The sequence below is a fragment of the Rhinoraja longicauda genome, chromosome 10 (genome assembly GCF_053455715.1).
Source record: "Rhinoraja longicauda isolate Sanriku21f chromosome 10, sRhiLon1.1, whole genome shotgun sequence".
Lineage (NCBI taxonomy): Eukaryota > Metazoa > Chordata > Chondrichthyes > Rajiformes > Arhynchobatidae > Rhinoraja > Rhinoraja longicauda.
The window spans coordinates 25,222,804-25,244,032 of record NC_135962.1 but is presented as its reverse complement, the minus strand read 5'-3'; the positions used below and the strand labels follow the sequence as shown (position 1 = coordinate 25,244,032).

Here is a 21,229-nt window from a genome sequence, read left to right as displayed (position 1 = left end):
AGATTACAAATGAATTACTGAAATAACCTAAACCATACCTCAAGTTTTGTATTTCAAAAAAGGAAATGTAAAATTACCAGATTTAATTGATAGGTATTTTTTTAGGAATGGCAAAGGTGCCTGATCCACACCTTACTTGTATTTGTTAGATTTTCTTCAGATTAAGTCAATTTAGTTTATTGCAGTATGATGCAGCTGTCTAAGAATACAGATTTATTGGTGTTGTCGCCTTGATACAAAGCACATTTTGAGAAAGTATTTAACAGGAAGCAGCACATTTTACTAACATAATAAAGCAGCCTTAAATCAAACTAGAGTGCTCAGCGGCAATACATTCATGAGAGGAATAGATCAGGTAAATGCACAGAGTAGAGGAATCGAGAACTAGAGGACATAGATTTAAGGTGAGGGGGGAAAAATTTAATAGCAACCCGAGGGGCAACTTTTTTACACATAGGGTGGTGGGTGTATGGAACAAGCTGCCAGAGGAGGTAGTTGAGGTAGTTGAGGTAGGTATTATCATTACGTTTCAGAGATATTTGGATAGGATAGGTTTAGAGGGATATATGTCAAGAATGGGCAGGTGGGACTAGGGTAGATGGGGCATGTTGGCCGGCATGGGCTAGTTCAGCTGAAGGGCCTGTTTCCACTTTGTATGACTTTATGACTATACAGGATCTTGTAAATATGCTTCCTTGTTACTACTGCACATTTCACAAGGATCTTTGCACCATTCTACTGTTTTGCACTTGGTATTTACTTATGTGTTTACCATTACCATAGATACTGGAGGTAGTTGAGGCAGGTACTATCATAACATTTAAAAGGCATTTGGACAGCTAAATGGATAGGAAAGGTTTTGAGTGATATGGGCCAAACACAGGCAGGTGGGTTTAGCGTAGATGGGGGATGTTGGTCGGCGTGGGCATGTTGGGCCGAAGGGACCGTTTCCACTCTGGATGACTCTATGACTATATGACTGTATTTCCAATGCTTTTTATCAATTACATTTCTTTGAAGTTATTCTTTTGCTAAAATACCTGCAAAGGATTTTGGGAGGAGCATGCCAAGGACCTGAACACTGTTACCTGATTACTCCTGTTATTTATTAGATTTATTATTAGAGATACAATAAGGAACAGGCCCTTCGGCCGACCGAGTCTACACTGACCAGCGATCCCTGTACACTAGTTCAATCTTACATACTAGGGACAATTTACAGAAGCCAGCAAACCTGCAAGTCTTTGGAGTGTGGGAGGAAAATGGAGCACCCGGAGAAAACCCACGAGGTCACAGGGAGAATGTACAAACTTCACACAGACAGCACCCAAGGTCAGGATCTAACCTCGGTCTCTGGCGCTGTCAGGCAGCAGCTCTGCCGCTGCACCACTCTGCTGCCCCTCTCCACATCCATTCTATCTAGGCCTTTCATTATTCGATAGAGGTACTTCTCCGTCCAAGTAGAAGCTCTGCACTTCAACTCACCTACTTCATCAGCATCTAAAGCAAATGGATATGCCTAAGGCTCTATTTTTGGTCATAATTCCCAGTCGATTAATATTTACAACCCATTACAACTTACAACCTAGTGGTAAGAATATTGATTTCTCAAATTTTAAGTAACTCCTGCATTCATTCTCCCCATTCAAAACACCCCCACCTTCTGCACCCCAACGTCTGATTAGTTCCACTGATTGTATCCTTATACCCCTTTTGTTAGCACTTATTCCCCAGCCAACAAAGGGCCATTATGGACTTCACCCTTCCTGAGGTAGGTAGGATGATTCAGTTGCCTGATAACAGCTGAGAAGAAACTGTCGCTGAATCTGTTGCCGGCCCTGATTTATTCTGGCTCTCTCCATCTTTCAGTCTGAAAGGGTTCTGAGCTGAAAAGTCACCTATTCGCTCTCTCCAGAGTTGCTGCCTGACCCGCTGAGTTACTCCAGCGATTTGTGTCCATCTTCGGTATACACCAGCATCTGCAGTTCCTTCCTACACATTAATATTGAGTTGAGTTTAGTTTATTGTCAAGTGCACTGAGGTGAAAAGCTTTTGTTGCATGCAAACTTCTCAAAGGAGAGACAATACATAATGACAATTGAGCTATCCACAGCGTACAGATACATGATAAAAGGAATCATGTAAATAACGTCTAGTGCATGATAAGGCCAGTAAAGTCCGATCAAAGGTAGTCCAAGGGTATCCAATGAGGTAGATGGCAGCTCAGGACCTCTCTCCAGTTGTTGGTAGAATAGTTCAGTTGCCTGGTAGCAACTGGGAAGAAACTGTCACTGAATCTGGAGGTGTGTGTTTTCACACTTCTGTACCTTTTTGCCTGATGGGAGAGGAGGGAATGAGGGAGAAGCCATTGAGCGACTCACCCTTGATTATGCTGGTGGCTTTGTCAAGGCAGCGTGAGGTGTAAATGCATTCAATAGGAGATTAGTTGTGTGATTACAATATTTTAATATACAAGATCGTATTTTAGAACTGAAAAGTGAAAACGTTGTAAATTGTGCTAAATTAACGATCACTTACAGAATCAAAGTTTATGGAACCTTCTGTGGACCTTCAGTTAGAATTAGTTTTCAGTGTTTTTAACTATGAGGATTAAATATTGTATTTACCTGGACATCTGTGTCGTAATCTTTTGTAATTTCACACTAACAAAAGCACCGATCATTGATGCCTCTTACCTTTTAGGTTTCTTACCCCTTCGAATTAGTTATTTATTCACAAAATGCTGGAGTAACTCAGCAGGTCAGTCAGCATCTCAGGAGAGAAGGATGGGTGATGTTTCGGGTCGAGACCCTTCCTCAGTCTGAAGAAGGGTTTCGACCCGAAACGTCACCCATTCCTTCTCTCCTGAGATGCTGCCTGACCTGCTGAGTTACTCCAGCATTTTGTGAATAAATACCTTCGATTTGTACCAGCATCTGCAGTTATCTTCCTACACCTTCGAATTAGTTTGTTGTTTATTGTCGCGTGTAGCGAGGTGTCCGTGAAAAGGCTTTTGTTGCGTGCCATCCAGTCAGCGGAAAGACAGGTGCCCCTCAGCTTATGATGGGGTTCCGTTCCAAGAAACCAATTGGAAACCGAAAATATTGTAAGTCGAAATGCATTTAATACACGTGATCAGCTGCGGCTCGCTCCGGGTCGCCGCTGCCGTTCGCACCATCGCAAAGTCAAAATATTACAAGTCGAAGCATCGTAAGCCGGGGAGCACCTGTACATGATTACAATCGAGCCGTCCACAGTGTATAGATAAAGGATTAATCTTGATTATTTTCTATACCAACAAGATAACCTTTATCTCACCAACACTTCTTAGAAAAAAAAGCAAGGAAGGATGTCCTACCAAATGTCAATAAACCAATATCATCCAACGTCCATTTGTCTACATAAGCACAGAACAATATTGGTTCATTGTGTGTAGATTAAAGGGCAGTGACACCGAATACTCTTCTCAAACTTGATTCACATATGGGAAATAAGTACCTATTCATAGATCCTTTCATTTGTGTAGGCTCTCAAATGACTACGTTAGATATGATTTTTTATGAAACACATGCTGATGAAAGCAAAACTCCCATAACATAAGGTTGTTTCAGGACAAGGGGCCGGTATTAAATTTCAAATTGTTAGTGTTTGTTAGACCTCTAAGCCGACAGCCTAGAAGAAGAAAAAGTTTTGTTTAAAATTGAGCTGAATTGCACAGCAAATGGAGCAAAATGATTGCTTGGAACAGAATTCCGTATTTTTTTTAAAATAGCTCAATGCACCATTCCTTGCAGCTTTTAATGAACTTCAACCAAAAAGGAGAATGATGAGTGACAGCAGTTTGAATCCAAATAATTTTATACACAGGGCCCAAACACTTTCAGCAGAATTATTGCAAAAGGGAGGCAATTCAGCCCACAGAGTCCATTCCAGCTCCAATCCATTCCGCCATGATGTAGAGCTCTTTTTCCATCACCTCCTCTGTGCCTTTTAGTAAGGAAAGGAGTCCTCGCCTCCAGGTGACGGCATCTTGCCCCCCTCCAAGATTCCCTTTTGGCTTAGCACCCCCTGCCGGCCAGTCCCTTTTATTTCCAACTGCCAGCGTGACAATAACCGTCCCCTCACCCAGTCTGAAGAAGGGTCTTGACCTGAAAGGTCACCTATTCTTTTTCTCCATGGATACTGCCTGACCCACTGAGTTACTCTTGTACTTTGTGTCCTTTCCAGCTCTGTAAGACCAACCTACCCCCTCCTTTCCCACCCCTACCTCACCTGTGCCACAGGGCATTCCTTCCTTTCTGATATATCCCATCCCATTCCGAACATTGCAATCAAATCTACCTGCTACCCACTTCACTGCTACCTACACCCTAACCACTCCCCTCTTAAAAATGCATGCTCCTATCATTTTCATTCTGAGTCTACCAGTTTTACCACAATGTCAACATTTGAAAGACAGTTCATAAGTACATAAGTCATAGGCGAAAAAGTAGACCATTCACCCCGTTGTGTCTACTATGCCATTCAATCATCGCTGATCTATCTTTCCCTCTCAACCCTATTCTCCTGCCTTCTGCCCATAACCCTTGACACCCTTACTGATCAAAATGTGTCAATCTCTGCTTTAAAAATACCCACTCACTTGACTTCCACAGCCATTTGTGGCAATGAATTCTATAGATTCACCACTCTCTGACTGAAGATATCCCTCCTCATCTCCTTTCTAAAGGTATGTACGTCCTTTTATCCTGAGACTGTGCCCTCTGGTCCTAGATTCTCCCACTTGCGGAAATATCCTCTCCACATCCACTTTATCCAGGCCTTTCGGTAACTTTCAATGAGATCCCTCCTCATCCTTCTAAACTCACTTGGACAGGTACGTGGATAGGAAACAGGCCAGACATGGGCAAATGAAGCTAGCCAAATGGGGCACCTTGATCGGCGTGGACGAGTTGGGCTCAAGGGCCTTTTTCCATGCTCTATGACTGTGATGTTGTTTGCAGGAATAACTAAACATTACCAATTGTAATGCACCTGTAGTAATGCTCCTTCAACGCTTGTGAAATATCAAAACTAGCACTTATCTCTGAAAAAAAGACAATAAGGTCAATAAAGGGCCTGTCCCACTTTGGCGATTTTAAGATGACTGCCGGCAACTAGGCTGTCGCCGACAGTTCACCGGGGTGTCGCGGGCATGATCATGAGGAGTCTTCCAAGAATCGTAGTGGATCTCAGCGCGTCGCTGAGAAATCAACCGGAGTGAAATTTCTTGGCGACAGCTGGCTTGTCGCCAGGTATCGTTGCTTATTGCAGGCGCTGTCGCATGCTGTCCCCAGGTTTGCTAGTTTCTCTTAGATGCATTTAGAAGCACATAATATTAAAAGAAGTAAAGTCATTTCAAGATACCATAAAATACTTGTGTTTAACCAATTTATTTACAGTCGGGACATTTGACAGGTAGATTGGAGGCGACAGTTTGACGGTCAGGTAAGCGTGGGAATTTTTGTGATGTTTATGGCCATCAGCGATCACATTTAAAGTGGGCTCCCAACCCAGATATTCAACCCAGAAACCAGATATGCATCTCCCGTACATTTTCAAAGAATGCTCACATACTTTTCACAAAAATCCATTTAACCACTTTTAAAATTAAATTTCTTCATACTGCCATTAGTAAACTGGAAGTCAATCCAGTTTATGCCTTGTTACCATGAAGCTTGGTTTTTAAGTAACCCGGGAAAGATGTTATAGTTCAAAACTCTCAAGTACTTACCAACTTGTCAGTGATTTCAGCGAAAATTAGGACGCCGGAGAAGCATTGACAGCATGGGAATTTCGCGATGTTTCCGAAGGCGGTGTAATCTCGACCTGACTCGGCATTATCGTGGTCATTGTCGTCGGGTAAAAGAAAATTTTCAGCGATCTGCTACAACTTTGACAGTCGCTGGCAGTTGCCTAAAAAATCGCCTAAGTGGGACAGGCCCTTAAGTCAACCTGGGTAACATGGTTAAAAAGGAAAATTGAGTTCATCGTGAGAACTGCTGTGAAACAATGACAAAGCTATTTACCTAACTACAGGTTAAATAAAATCACTATGAAATTGAACCAATTGGCAAAGAAGGGAAATTACATCTGGGTTGCACAGTGATGCAGCGGTAGAGTGGCTACCTTACAGCACCAGAGACCCGGGTTCAATCCTGACTACAGGTGCTGTCTGCATGGAGATTGTACATTCTCCCTGTGACCATGTCATGTTTCTCCAGGTGCTCCAATTTCTTCCCACGTTGCAAAGACCAAAGGTTAGTTGGCTTCTGTAAAATTGCCCCAACGTGTTTAGTTTAGTTTAGTTTAATTTAATTTATTGTTATGTGCACCAAGGTACAGAGAAAAGCTTTTGTTGCGTGCTATAGAACCAGTGTGAATGGGTGATGGCTGGACCATGCTGTATCTCTACAACTAAAGCTAAAATGAAAAATACGGCAAGATGCTTATTATTTTTTAAATAGATTAAAGATACTGAGAGTTTGTTTAGTTTAGTTTAGTTTATTATTGTTATGTGTACCGAGGTACAGTGCAAAGCTTTTGTTTGTGTGCTATCCAGTCAGACAAAAGACCACACATGAATGCAATCATACCGTTCACAGTGCACAGATAAATGATAAAGGACACAACAAACATCATGACATATCTTACTAAGTTCCTTCTTACCCATATTTTACCCATTCCTTCTCTCCAGGGATGCTGCCTGTCCCTCTGAGTTACTCCGGCATTTTGTGTCTACCTATCTTACTAAGTTTAGCTTTTGGGGATGCTGAAATGCAAAATGTAAAGCAATCAAATTTACAGAAGTGCAATTTTTCAGCTTGTTTATTTAAGTTTGATGGTATTTTACAACAGCTTTTGATAGATTCTGCTGATTTGCCAACCATATTTTCTTCCCGTGATGTGTTGTACTGCACAAATTTATAAAGCGTGCCTTTCAATAAAGAATACCTGTCTCACTAATTTATACCAATTAATTTCAGGATAAAAGTAGCTGCAGCAAAGAGGAGATAATAGAAATGTTAACAATAAGTTCAGCAAAGAGACGGTTTTAAAGGAGGTTAAGGAACATGAGTTAGAGAGAATTAGAAAGCGACACAGGGAACTGCAGATGCTGGTTTACAAACAAAAGGCACAGAGTGTTGGAGTAACTCAGCAGGACAGGTAGCATCTCTGGTGGACATGGATAAGTGACGTTTTGTGTAGGGGTCTTTTCTCCAGACCTTGAGCTGAATGATTACAACTGATGAAGGATCTCCAGATTGTTCTCATTCCACAGATGCTGCCTGACTGAGTTAGTTTAGTTTAGTTTAGTTTAGTTTAGTTTAGTTTAGAGATACGGTGAGGAAACAGGCCCTTCAGCCCAGTGAGTCCACACCAACCAGCGATCCCCGCACACTAGCACTATCCTACACACGCTAGGGATAATTTACAATTTTACCAAGCCAATTAGCCTACAAACCTGTATGGCTTTGGAGTGTGGGAGGAAATCGGAGGACCTGTGGAAAACCCACGCAGGTCATGGGGAGAACATACAAACTCCGTACAGACAGCACCTGTAGTCAGGATTGAACCCGGGTCCCTGGTGCTGTAAGGCAGCAACTCTACCGTTGCCCCAACACTTGCTGAGTATTTCCAGAATTTCCCATTTCAGGTTTCCAACAACAGCAATTTTCTGATTTGCATGCCTGGTTCTTTACAGTTAAGATGAAGACAAGGAGAGAATTACAAATGGCTGAAGTCATAAACTTGGAGGTAATGCACAAATGGTAGTATCCCCATTATAGGATGCAATGAAGGCCATGTGACAATCTTACCTTGCTGTTGGAAAAGATGTGAATAAGAGGTTTATGGAGCGTGGAAGATACAGGAGCCATTGATTGCAGGTGATATAAGCCTGAGAGAGCACAGTTTGATTTGAACAAAGACAACTAAAATAGTGATATTAAGAAAGTGGAACGAGAAAGCATAAAAGATAAAGAGGCAATGGGATTAGAAGATCAACTCAGTTTTAAACAAAGTAGAGACTGGAAGGTTAATATTAACACTATTGGCAGAGGATAAGGCACAACACTAATCATGGTTCTCAGCTGATAATTTAAATTAACATTTTATTAGTTTTTAGTTTTTTTTTGGTCTTTTTTGGTCTTTTTTAGTTTTAGTTTTAGAGATACAACGTGGAAACTGCCCCTTTGGCCCACCGGGTCTGCGCCGACCAGCGATCCCCTTACACCAATTCTATCCAAAACACTAGGGAAAATTTACAGAAGCCAATTAATCTATAAACTTGCACGTCTTTGGAATGTGGGAGGAAACTGGAGCACCAGGAGAAAACCCACACGGTCACAGAACGTACAAACTCTGCACAGACAGCACCCGTACTCAGGATTGAACCTGGGTCTCTGGTGCTATAAGGCAGCAACTCTACCGCTGTGTTACTGTATGGCCCTACAGTAGCGTAAAAGTACTAAATGTAAGATATGTTACCTGGATGCAAACTAACCCAAGAAATGTAAGTAGTGCTGAGAATACACATGAAAAGGATAAAAAATATATTAAATTTTAAAAAGTTGGATGCAAAATATTACAGCGTAGTTTTCTTCGGCACTTTAGAAAAAACAGAATTATTTATCTATTTTAATGATGAAAAGGTCAATAAGTTTGCGGAGGATTTAAATGTCAAGTGGTGAAATTGTATGCTTTTTATAACAAACTTTTCATCTGAGGCGAATTAATTACATGAAATGAAGAAAGCATTTTTAGTCATCATGACAGGAAATGCGTGCGTAAAATTTTATTAATTTTTGGACTGTTATTGAAACTGAAGCCACCAGGGGGAGTAGTTGTTAATGTAGTTACACAGTACGGCCCCATCAAACCAGGCCTATGAAAAGGGCCATTATTTTGTTAATTTGTGTAGATCCACTGTCATCTATCTGGCCATTGCTGCTTTCCATTCACTTTTCACATCCCCTTTTTTAGTCCGATGTTAGTTACCAAGTGCTTTGATGTCTATATTACCCGGCCACTGGACATGACTTTCCTCGAATGCTTTCAGATGAACTGTAATCAGTCAAGGTGCAAGGTGCTTTTTTTCACCAGCAATCTCTCTCGAATTTTCCTCAACATCTGTCATCCGCCTAAGTGTAAATTATACACCAGCTCTTCCCTCAGCTACAAGAATCACATTAGCTCACTTGATGAACAGTGATCCAGTCCTGTATACAGGAACAGGAGCACATACATTGGAAGAAGGTCATTCATTGAAAAATAAACTTCTAAATTAAACCAGGAGGTTTATATTTATATTTAAGTTGCAAATTTGTTATAAATTACTTCTGCAGATTATGCCTTGACTAAAAATATAGAAAAATGCTTTAGATTATAAGTGTGCTTTATACTATGAAGTAAGCTACAACCCTATAGAGATTGATGTTTGATTTATTGTTTATCATGTAACAATAACGTGATATTTTACACTGTTTTCCTATTTTCCCAGGACTACAATAAATAATTGACTTGATTTTTAAAGAATTACTATGGGTGTAAATGTGTCTGATTATTGTATCTTGTGTGACCCAAATTTTTCAAATCTAATCTTGATAATCATCACTGAACATGATATTCTTTTGCACACGACAAATTACACCAAATTCTTATATTCCTTTTCACAACTGTTCTTCACTGGAGGAAAAGGATATGGTTTGCCACTTGCCTTTTGGGGGGTGGGTGGGGGGGTTGCTGACATTTATTTCACCAGATTCCTCCCTTTTTATATCCTTCCACAGCATATTGTTTTATTGAGAGCAGTGAAGCAGTTCTCCAGTCGTGTACTTTGGAAGCATGAACACGTTTTTCTTCTCTAATGCTTAGAACGGGAGAGTGTGAGGCACTGATATCTTCGAGATTATATCCCTTCCTGACTAGCAATTGTTGACAGACAGAGAAAGCCTACATAGTGGGAGTGCTGATCGGTGGAATGAAGCACTGTATACAAGCGTAGTAAAATGTTTTGGTGGAAAGTAATTATCGGAAAAACTGACACTGGTAAATTTGTTAACATTTCAGCATGGTACTAAAGTTACCTCTCTGTCTGCTCCAGTCCGGGCCAATCGAGGAGAGAGTGAAATCAGTAATTCGACTTGCTTATGTCACAACATTTTTTTGCCAGACTGTGGGGACCAAAAGGGACAAACCCAAATCCTCTCCCAGTGAACACGGCAGCCATTCCGACTCCACAGGCCTGATCACTCCATCTGTCAAACTAACACTGAGGCCAATTTTAACCATTCAGATCTTTAATCTAATTACTGAACTCAATTTATCTTATTTTTTCATAAGGAATGGCCATGGATTATTAATTAAGTATATAAATACAAGGAGTCCTCAGTAGTGTGTTTAGACCTTTTGCAAACTGTTCCCAATGTGCAAGGAGCTTTAGTTATTAAAAAAAAAACGACTGCAGTAATTTTAGATATAGCGTGGTTCTAAAAGACGCCACTCATGCTCGGTATCCTTCTACCCTGAGGTTAATCTTTTGTACGACGGTGAAGCCCCTCCATTTTTACACAAACAAAGAAGTCAACCCCTCCCAATTTCTAATATTTTTTTTTCAAAAGTGTGAATTGAAGGGAACTGAGAAACAGATGGGTTTAGATGATCAGGTTACCTGTTACAGGAACACATCTGCCAGGGCAGTCAATCAGGGTGATGTTTGTGACAGGTCGATGGAGCCGGAGCTGAGGAGAGCTAATGCAAAGGAAAGAGAGAATGAAGTAGCTTATTTTTTTTCTCTCTCTCCTTCTTGCTCGTCTCCTGGGCTCGACTGGTCTGAAAGCTGCACCTGAGTGTTCGCGTTTGTACAAATTCTAGATGTCTGCTAGAAAACAGAATTTAAAAAAAAAGTTATTTTAGTCATTAGCTGCTTAATTGAAAAAGGTGGTAAGAAAAAGTTTAATTTGGCAGATGTTTTCAGAAAATTGATCTATTCATGACGTAGAAATGTTATGCAGCGCCTCTTTTCAGTGTATGAGTTACAAATATTTTGTCTACAATGCCAAGATTTCTTTTTTTCAGTAAGAAAAACTTAAATCAAATTAATAATTTCCAAAGCAAGGCTGCAAATGGCAAACACTTGTAACTCTAATGGAAAGTTTCAGAAGAAGTCTGAAAAAGATGTTGCATTTTTACCAATAAGTATAAAAAAGTTTTTTTTAATACCATGATTTCAAAGACTACATGTACACTGTAAGTCCTCAAATAAAGAGTAATATTAACCAGGACAGAAATCTCCCCGATACCACCAAGTTACACCATATATTTAATAAAAGACAACCTGCAAAATCCTGCACCATTTATTGATTGACAGATAAAAATCCCCAAGAATTACTTCATTTAAAAAATAGTTTTATATTAATATTAATACATTTCTTTCTAATAGAAACCATGATTTCTCCAAAATCTAGACGCCTACATTCAATTCTGAAAGGTACATAAATGTTGATTGATCAAACAACATAGATGCAAAATTATTTTCAAATTATATTTTTGATCACTTTCTAACATCAGTGCTTTGTGTTATTTTAGTGCGCAATATAAAAAAAATAGTGATGTGTTTAGTTAATAATTTATTCATTGTTTCATGTTCGGATCCTGAAGTAGAGGCCAGGGTTTAGTGGGTTATGCTGGCATCATGCCCGATGGTGTATCCACCAAACAACCAGTCTGGCACTTAATCAGCAAGGAAACAATGGGCATATCTCTGATTCCTGATCGCCGCTTATACATTAGATAGTCTTGCCCCTCTCCTCTCCAGGACCATATTGAAGAACGTCGAACATAGAGTATGGAACAGTACAGTACAAGAACAGATCTTTTGGTGCACAATGCCTGTGCCGAACATGATGCCAAGACCATCTCGTATCGACATGCGCATAATCTGTATCCCTCCTTTCCCTGCATATCCATATGCCTCCTAAATGCCACTATCATATCTGCCTCGACCACCATCTCTTGCATCACATTCCAGGCAGTCACCAGCCTCTGTGTAAAGAAAACTTGCCTCGCACATCTCCTTTAAACATTGTTCCCCCTCACCTTAAACCTATGCCCTCTAGTATTTTATTTTTCCATCTTGGGAAAAAGGTTGACTGTCCACCTTATCTATGCTTCTCATCATTTTATATACTTCTATCAGGTCTTCCCGTAATCACCGGCATTCCAGAGAAAAAAAATCGGAGTCTGCCCAACCGCTCCCTGTAACTAATGCCCCCTAATCCAACATCATTTCGGTAAAACCTCCTCTACACCCACTCTAAAGCCTCCACATCCACCCTGTAATGGGGCAACCAGAACTGCATGCAATACTCCAAATGTGGCCAAACCAATGTCCTACAAAGCTGCAACACTTGAAGTACCTGGAGCACATTGTAAAATGTATTGGTATTTTATTGAAGTATTCACTGTATGTCATTTTGCGCTGACCAGTGATCACCCCATACACCAGCAGTAGAGCTGCTGCCTTACAGCACCAGAGACCCGGGTTTGATCCTGACTACGGGTGCTGTATGCACGTTCATCCTGTGACCGCGTGGGTTTTCTCCGGGTGCTCCGGTTTCCTCTCACACTCCAAAGACCTACAGGTTTGTAGGTTAATTGGTTTCAGTAACATTGTAAATTGTCCCTCGTGTGTAGGATAGTGTTAGTGTACGGGATGATCGCTGGTCGACGCGGACTCGGTGGGCTGAAGGGCCTTTTTCCGTGCTGTATCTCTGGTCTAAAGTCGAAATCATCAGAGAATTTAAGAAATAAATATCTAATAAAAAAAATAATAATAATAAAAAAATATTCATAAAAAATAAATTAACTGATAAATTAATAGAAAATAATTTAACTCAAATAATTTAACTGGTATCACAATTGCAAATATTAATATTAAAGCAAGCCACTTAAAAGGCCCCTCTTTCTTCCCCCTGAACTCCTCGTCCTCTTTCAGCTAAATCAGTCCCTCGGGCTTTTAATAGGCTTTTCATTCCTCTTCTCTCTTTATCTGACACCTTTTTGTTTCCTTTTAATGTTTAGCCCTCCTCAAATGCTCCACCCATCTGCCAACCAAACCTCCCTCACCTGTATCCACCAATCACTTGCCAGGCCTTGTCCCGTCCCCATTACTTTCCCAGCTTGCTTACACCCACCAAAATCAGCCTGAAGAAGGATTGTGACCCATCCATTTTCACCCTGGATGCTTCCTGATCTATTGAGTTACTCCTGCACCTGGTGTTTTGCTCAAGATTCCATATCTGGAATCATTTCATCATAGAATTGTAGAATTGTGTATAAAATCATGAGAGGATTAGATGGGGTAGATGCACAGAATCTCGCCCAGAGTAGTGGAATCGAGGACCAGAGGACATAGGTTCAAGGTGAAGGGGAAAAGATTTAATAGGAATCTGAGGGGTAGCTTTTTCCACACAAAGGGTGGTGGGTGTATGGAACAAGCTGCCAGAGGAGGTAGTTGTTGGGACTATCCCAACGTTTAAGAAACAGTTAGACAGGTAAATGGATAGGACAAGTTTGGAGGGATATGGACCAAACGCAGGCAGGTAGGACTAGTGTAGCCGGTGGGACATGTCGGCCGATGTGAGCAAGTTGGACAAAAGAGCCCATTTCCACACTGTCATTCGATGATTCTATAACTCTATCTGCAGTTCCTTGTGTCACCACTTAGCTTCACTTACCTTTCTCATCCATTCTAATAAAGGAGCTGAAACAGCAGCCTGTGGCTGGCATAAAGGTGAGGGGAGAGATACCAAGGACCTTACGGAGCCTCAGGACAGTAAACCTGAGCTCTGCTCATGGTCCCAGTGGTGAAGCAGAGGTAGTAAATGGAATCAGATTCCGCTTGGGTAGCTTGCAACCCAATGGTATGAACATTGAATTCTTCAATTTTAGGCAACTAACCCACAACAGCCCTCTTCACCTATCCCCCCCCTTTCTTTTCCTGCTGCCAACTCCCCTCCCCTGAACCCTGGCTGACCTTGCACTGGGTTCCCCCTCCTCCTCTCCACCTCTTCTAGGAAATACACAATTCACATCTTTTCTCTCCCCGAGCTTTAACAATTCATAATTCTTTATCCTTTTGGGGCTCACACCTGTCTTTTCATCCCTGCTCTTTGTCCAACAATCTGCCGATCAAAAACCCTCATAGAAACATAGAAAATAGGTGCAGGAGGAGGCCATTTGGCCCTTTGAGCCAGCACCGCCATTCATTGTGATCATGGCTGATCATCTACAATCAGTAACCTGTGCCTGCCTTCTCCCCATATCCCTTGATTCCACTAGCCCCTTGAGCTCTATGTAACTTTCTTTTAAAATCATCCAGTGAATTGGCTTCCACTGCCTTCTGTGGCAGAGAATTCCACAAATTCACAACTCTCTGGGTGAAAAAGTTTCTTCTCACCTCAGTTTTAAATGGCCTCCCCTTTATTTTTAGATTATGTCGCCTGGTTCTGGACCCCCAACATTGGGAACATTTTTCCTGCATCTAGCTTGTCTAGTCCTTTTATAATTTTATATGTCTCTATAAGACCCCCTCTCATCCTTCTAAACTCCAGTGAATACAAGCCGTCTTTCCAATCCTTCCTCATATGACAGTCCCTCCATCCCAGGGATTAACCTCGTGAACCTATGCCGCACTGCCTCAATAGCAAGGACGTCCTTCCTCAAATTAGGAGACCAAAACTGCACACAATATCCAGATGTGGTATCACCAGGGCCCGAACAACTGCAGAAGGACTTCTTTGCTCCTGTACTCAAATCCTCTCGTTATGAAGCCCAACATGCCATTAACTTTCTTCACTGCCTGCTGTACCTGCACGCTTACTTTCAGTGACTGGTGTACAAGGACACCAAGGTCTCATTGCACTTTCCCTTTACCTAATCTGACACTATTGAGATAATAATCTGCCTCCTTATTTTTGCCGCCAAAGTGGATAACCTCACATTTATCTACATTATACTGCATCTGCCATGCATCTGCCCACTCACTCAACCTGTCCAAGTCACCCTGCAACCTCCTAACATCCTCTTCGCAGTTCACACTGCCACCCAGCTTTGTGTCAACCGCAAACTTGCTAGTGTTATCCTCCCTCTCCTGAGTTCACCTATTACCGGGTCATGCTCTGCCCGGTCCCTCCTCTCTCCCAGCTTTCTTTCTCCTCCCCCTGCAATCAGTTTGAAGAAGGGTCCCGACCCAAAGCATCACCTCTCTATGTTTTCCAGAGATGCTGCCTGACCCTCAGAGTTACTCCAGCACTTTGTGTCTAACTAAAGTCTATCAAACCTTGGGTGTAAAAAGATTCATTTGTCAAACCTTGAAGGCATTTTTTTGGGGAGAGTATGTTTAGTTTCCATTGTCCTATGTGGCAAGAAATAATTCCTGCATTATATCCCAACGGGCAAAGAAAGGGTCCCATTATTTACCATGCCGGCCAAAATTCCTTGGAATTAGTTGGAACTGAGCACAACTCCAGTCTTGAGCTCTTCCAATGAGCCTCTGGGAGAATGTTGACAAATTAATACGATCATCAGTATCACTTCAGTTTTGAAAATAATACCTGGATTGTGAACAATACGGAGCCTTGTGATTGAATTTTTTTCTTAAACCTTTAACAACTTGTGTATGTTCCATAGTTTTATATCTGGAAAACAAACCAGTATCTTGTCACACAGTGTAAAATGTTTTTTGAAGATGCAATTAGTTTGTTCCGTTAAGAAAACTTCATGACAGCTGGAAAAACAGACAACATTTTGCTGACTTTGTTAAAGTACGCTGTCTACAACCAATTTTCCTTCAGATTCTCTTTAAGTAACATTGTTGCTTTAGTCAAATGCTGTGCTGTTGTCATTTAATCAAATATCTCGTAGAAAGTGACATACATCAAACAATAAAGACCAAAACCTAAAGCAACTACTCTCACGGTAAGTCTGATTGGAATGGCACAAATACAAATTGAAATAGATAGAGAGATGATGCTGTGAGTGACACTGACTTTGAATGAACAGATTTGCAAAGAGTGACAGGCACAGACGTAGGGCAAGGCCTAAGTCCTTCAAAAGATCAGTGTCAAACATACTTGCCTTGGTGCAGATAGACCTACAACTCAAAGCTGCAATGCGTCTGTAGTGGAAGGCAAGGGTATGGGATATAAACTGCCCACAGCCTACAGAATTAGTAGACAGCTGAATGAAAAAGCTATTCATTTACTGCTGCCCTTGACCTTTGACTAAAAGTACTACAAAAGTAGAGCTTGCTTTTCTGGCCATTCTACCATAAGCTGCCCTAGTTTGATAGCCAACACACACTGAAATTCGGTGAACATAAAATAATAGATTTACATTACTTAATATTATATATAGAACCTATGTTCTGGTGAAAGGTTCCCTATTTTAAAAGACATCAGGATTTATGATGGATTCTGATCTCCAAAATACCAGTTAAATTGCTTAGTTTAGGAAACAAAACTGCAGATGCTGGTTTAAATTGAAGTAGACACAAAATGCTGGAGTAACTCAGTGGGGCAGGCAGCATCTCGGGAGAGAAGGAATGGGTGGCATTTTGGGTCAAGACCATTCTTCAATCTGAAGAAGGGTCTCTCAACCCAAAACGTCACCCATTCCTTCTCTCCCGAGATGCTGCCTGACCCACTGAGTTACTCCAGCATTTTGTGTCCATCTTCAAATTGCTTAGTTTTTTTAGTTCAGAGATATAGGATGGAAACAGGCCCTCTAGGCATGTTCTACCTATGACCACATGGGTTTCCTCCGGGTGTTCCAGTTTCCTCCCACATCCCAAAGATGTGCGGGTTTGTAGGTTAATTGGCTTCTGTAAATTTTCCCTACTGTGTAGGGTAGAATTAGCGGACAGATGATTGTTGGTCGGCGTGGACTCGATGGGCCGAAGGGCCTGCTTCCACTCTGTATCTGTAAAATAAACTAAACTAAGTTGCAAATTGTCAGTAGAAACTAAATTGATTTTAATTACACAAGACAGGATTTGTCAATACCACCATAACTCTGAGGACAAGTTATCTTGTTGTCTTAATGTCACTTTTGTACAGCAGAAAGGCCCAACCTGATATCATAGTGTTGGGCTATAACTGAGCTATTTTTAATATTCACTTACTTGTAAGTGATTTGTAAGTGAATTGTGCCCAGACTGTGTCAGAACTTTCCTGTCAGCTACTTTAGCAGCATAGAGATATCTCGATGAATAATTCATAAAAAGCAATTTACTCCTAGTCACTGAGTCATCAATCAAAGTTGCCTAAAGAGCCTTGAATTGGCCAGTGCATCTCTATTTGCAGGTAGTGTGATTCAGGAATGGCAGCCATAATCAGGCTGCCAGCTCAGGTAGCAATAAGTAACAGAAGGTGTCTCATTTTCTGATTGCAAATGAGCCACTGAAACCTTTCACTGTTTCCAATCCTCCTTTTGTTTTTTTTTACTCTGCAAAAATCACACTCAAAACCTTGGCCATGGGGAAGTTTCTTTGCCAAACAAAGGTGCAGTTTGATGAAAGACCAGTGTAAATATTTGCACTTTTTTTTTCTGGCAGGCATCCTGGTCTTGAAAAGAACCTCTTCAAAAGGGAGCTGTGATTTGATACATGATTGCATGCATTTACCCATGTAATTGAAATAATGAGAGATGATTACTTTGAGCTAATAGTCATAAGTTACTGGTCTTTTTGTTTAAACCAGGCATCAGCTGTCAAGTGCCTCGTAGGAGCATCGGGAAGATGCACCAAGGATATCATTTGCATCACCTCAGACTGTAATTTGGTTGTGTTTTTTCAAAGCTGATACAGGGCGTCAGATTCTATACAAATTTCCCCAGAGCAAGCAGTGCACTTGTGTTGTTTTGATAGGAACAAGGAGGGGGAAAAAAGCACGTTATGTGCCGACTCCCAGTAACTTCAGCGCATTTTCAATCACGAGGCGAATGAAAGGCAATAATTTTTGGCAGCCTGCTTGACAATGAGGGAGAAAAACCAACAACTAATTTCTTATCAAAGTAAATGCAAATCCACACAGTACGTAAGTCACATTCGAGCACAGTTTTCTAAAAACACACATCACGTATCACTGCACTTATTGTTCAGTGACAGATATCTTTGTATAACATATCACATCTCTTTAGTCTCTAGACACCGCCTATTGTATTAATGCTGGCTGTCCGTGTCTACACAAGCAGTACAAAGAAACATGCAGAAACAATGGTGCAGTGATGAGTCATCATTTTTATAGTCGTGTTTAATAACGAGGTGTGAAACATGTTTTCCAAATATTGTAGTTCTGCTGTTGTCTGCATGTGATTATAATATTTATGCTACACAAAATAATATGAAAACAACCAACATTCAAGGATACAAAGCCCTGATATTCCTTGTCGTTTATGAGATTTCGTGGGGATGATCACTGAGCCAACTTACATAGAAAAATAGAAACATAGAAAATAGCTGCAGGCGTAGGCCATTCGGCCCTTTGAGCCAGCACAGCCATTCAATATGATCATGGCCGATCATCCAAAATCAGCACCCTGTTTCTGCTTTCTCCCCATATGCCTTGATTCAGTTAGCCCAAAGAGCTAAATCTAACTCATCCTTGAATACATCCAGTGAATTGGCCTCCGCCACCTTCTGTGGCAGAGAATTCCACAGAATCACAACTCTCTGGGTGAAACGATGTACAAACTTACATCTTTGTGCGGAAAATCCGAAGGGGTTGCATTGGGATGGAAAAACAGGACCCGGTGGGGGGGGCTGCCGAGAATGGAAGGGGACCTAGAAGGGGGAGGGCACGGAGAATGAATGGGGGACCCAGAGGGGAAGATGCCCAGGAGGGTGGGGGTGCTACTGCCACGTGCGGCAGCAGGCAGTTCAATAACCTTTTGTAACTTTATCAGCGACAAAACGTGGCGAATCTTGTGTACTGCCTAGGTGAGGTCTGCTGTATGGTTTTACCAGGATGTATGCAAAACATAGCATTGCACAGTAGCTACGTATATGTGACAATTAAATATGATTAAATCATTGAATTATTTAATTGAATAATTATGAAATAATTTTGCCGTGATTTTTCCCCCTAAATGTTTGTACCAATGTTCCCAATTGCTTTTACATTTTCCTTCTATTCCAACTACTGAGTACCCATCAATCTCGTAGAAACAAGGAACTGCAGATGCTGGTTAATGCACAAAAGGACACAAAGTCCTTGAGTAACTCAGCAGGTTAGGCAGCATTTCAGTCTGAAGAAGGGTCTCGACCTGAAACATCATCGATTCATGTTCTCTAGAGATGCTGCCTGTCCCGCTGAATTACTCCAGCAGTTTGTGTTCATTAGGGAGATTAAAAAAATGTTCTGAAACAATGGTACAACAAATATCAAGATCTTGGGCTCGCTATGCAATGCAGAATATGTGGAATGGATCCACTGAAACCGATGGAAGTATGCACCTTCTTATAATTCAGGAAGGTTTTCCTAAATCATGTCACTTTACTCATCATTTAGTCTTGCACTCATTCTTGATTCAACATTCCATAAGACCATAAGACATAGGAGCAGAATTAGGCCATTCGGCCCATCGAGACTACTCCGCCATTCAATCGTGGCTGATTTATTTTTCCCTCCAACTGCATTCTCCTGCCTTCCCTTGGTAACCTTTCCCCCATATGCCCTTACTAATCAAGGACCTATCAATCTACACTTTAAAAATTCCCTATGTCTTGGCCTGTACAGTCATCTGTGGCAATGAATTCTACAGATTCACCACACTCTGGCTAAAGAAATTCCTCCTCATCTCCATTCGAAAGATACGTCTTTTTATTCTGAGGCTATGCCCTCTGGTTGTAAACTCTCCCACTACTGGAAATGTCCTTTTCATGTCCACTCTCTCTAGGCCTTTCATTATTCGGTAGGTTTCAGTGAGACCCCCCCTCATCCTTCTAAACTCCAGTAAGTACAGGCCCAGAGCCATCAAATAATCCACATACATTAGCCAAATCATCCCCAGGATCATTCAGGCTTCTTGTAAGCCTGCTTTAGACTTTAGAGATACAGCATGGAAACAGACCCTTTGGCCCACTGAGTCTGTGCTGACCAGCAATCCCCATCCCCCAATCCCCAGCACTATCCTACACACTAGGGACAATTTACAATTTTTACCGAAGCTAATTAACCTACAAACCAGCATGTCTTTGGAGTGTGGGTGGAAATTGGAGCACCCGGAGAAAGCCCACGTGGTCACCGGGCGAAGGTACAAACTCTGTACAGACAGCGTAGTAGTCAGTATCAAAGCCGGGTCTGTAAGGCAGCGTCTCTTACAGTCTCAACAGTGCATCAATTTTTTGTTGCTGACTTTCTTTTTAAGGTTCAGAGATCCTCATTCTAAATGTTCCTACTACAGCAGAATTTCTGATCTGTGCCAGAAATAAATTGCTCAGCAGGTCAGTCCGCATCCATGGAGAGAAAAAAGGAGTTAAAGTTTCAGGTCAAGGCCCCTTCCTCAACAGTTCAAAGCAGGGTGGGGTGGAGAAAACAAAAGGGAATGTGTGTCAGAACTCAAGAAAACACAAAGTGCTGGAGTAACTGGAGAGGTGGCATTTCTGGCCGGAACCCTTCTCCAGACTGGCTTGAGGGGAAAAGAACGGCATAAGTTGTGTGGTCACCTGAGAGAGGGGTTGGTGAAGGCTCGTCAATTGTAACTGATATGTCAGAAGGAGTTGGGAAAGAGGGAGTTGAATAAAACAGAGGAGAAGAGTGAAAATAAATTGGGGAAAATGCTGGTATTATGAGATGGAAACCGGGGAACTAAACGTCAGCGGATGCACGAAATCTGAAATGAAAGCAAAAAATGCTAGAAATACTCAATTGTTCAGGAAAATGTAAAATTGAAGGTGACACCAGTGAAATATTTCTTCACCAGGAAGGAGTGGGAAGGGAAGAGGTAAAAGGATGGATATTGCATGGAGCCATAAAAAAGGGGGTGGATGGACATAGATGGCGATAGATTAGCCATCTAAAGGAGAATGGAGGGAACAGTCCCTTCACAAAGCTGATCTGGACCGGCTGTTGTACTATTGAAGGACATGGGAAATTCATGACAAATGATTTCTTCACATCACTAGAAC

At 41.4% G+C, this 21,229-nt stretch overlaps 1 protein-coding gene across 19 annotated transcripts in view; it reads right to left on the bottom strand.

Annotated features, from left to right (window-relative positions):
* LOC144597286 (uncharacterized) overlaps positions 1 to 21,229 on the bottom strand; it is a 301,061-nt gene that overhangs the window by 163,564 nt on the left and 116,268 nt on the right. For 16 of the 19 annotated variants that reach the window (XR_013547719.1, XR_013547721.1, XR_013547723.1 and 13 more), the window contains 2 exons: positions 10,712 to 10,921; positions 5,774 to 5,994 (listed from right to left, as the gene is read on the bottom strand). Coding sequence is in view for 9 of the 19 variants with exons in the window: in XM_078406426.1 (XP_078262552.1) it covers positions 10,823 to 10,921 (99 nt within the window). In the remaining 10 variants the exon portion in view is untranslated. Of the gene's footprint in view, positions 1 to 1,901; positions 1,993 to 5,773; positions 5,995 to 10,711; positions 10,922 to 15,656; positions 15,741 to 21,229 lie in introns of those variants that run through there. The other 3 variants (XM_078406435.1, XR_013547725.1, XM_078406431.1) reach the window with 3 other exon arrangements.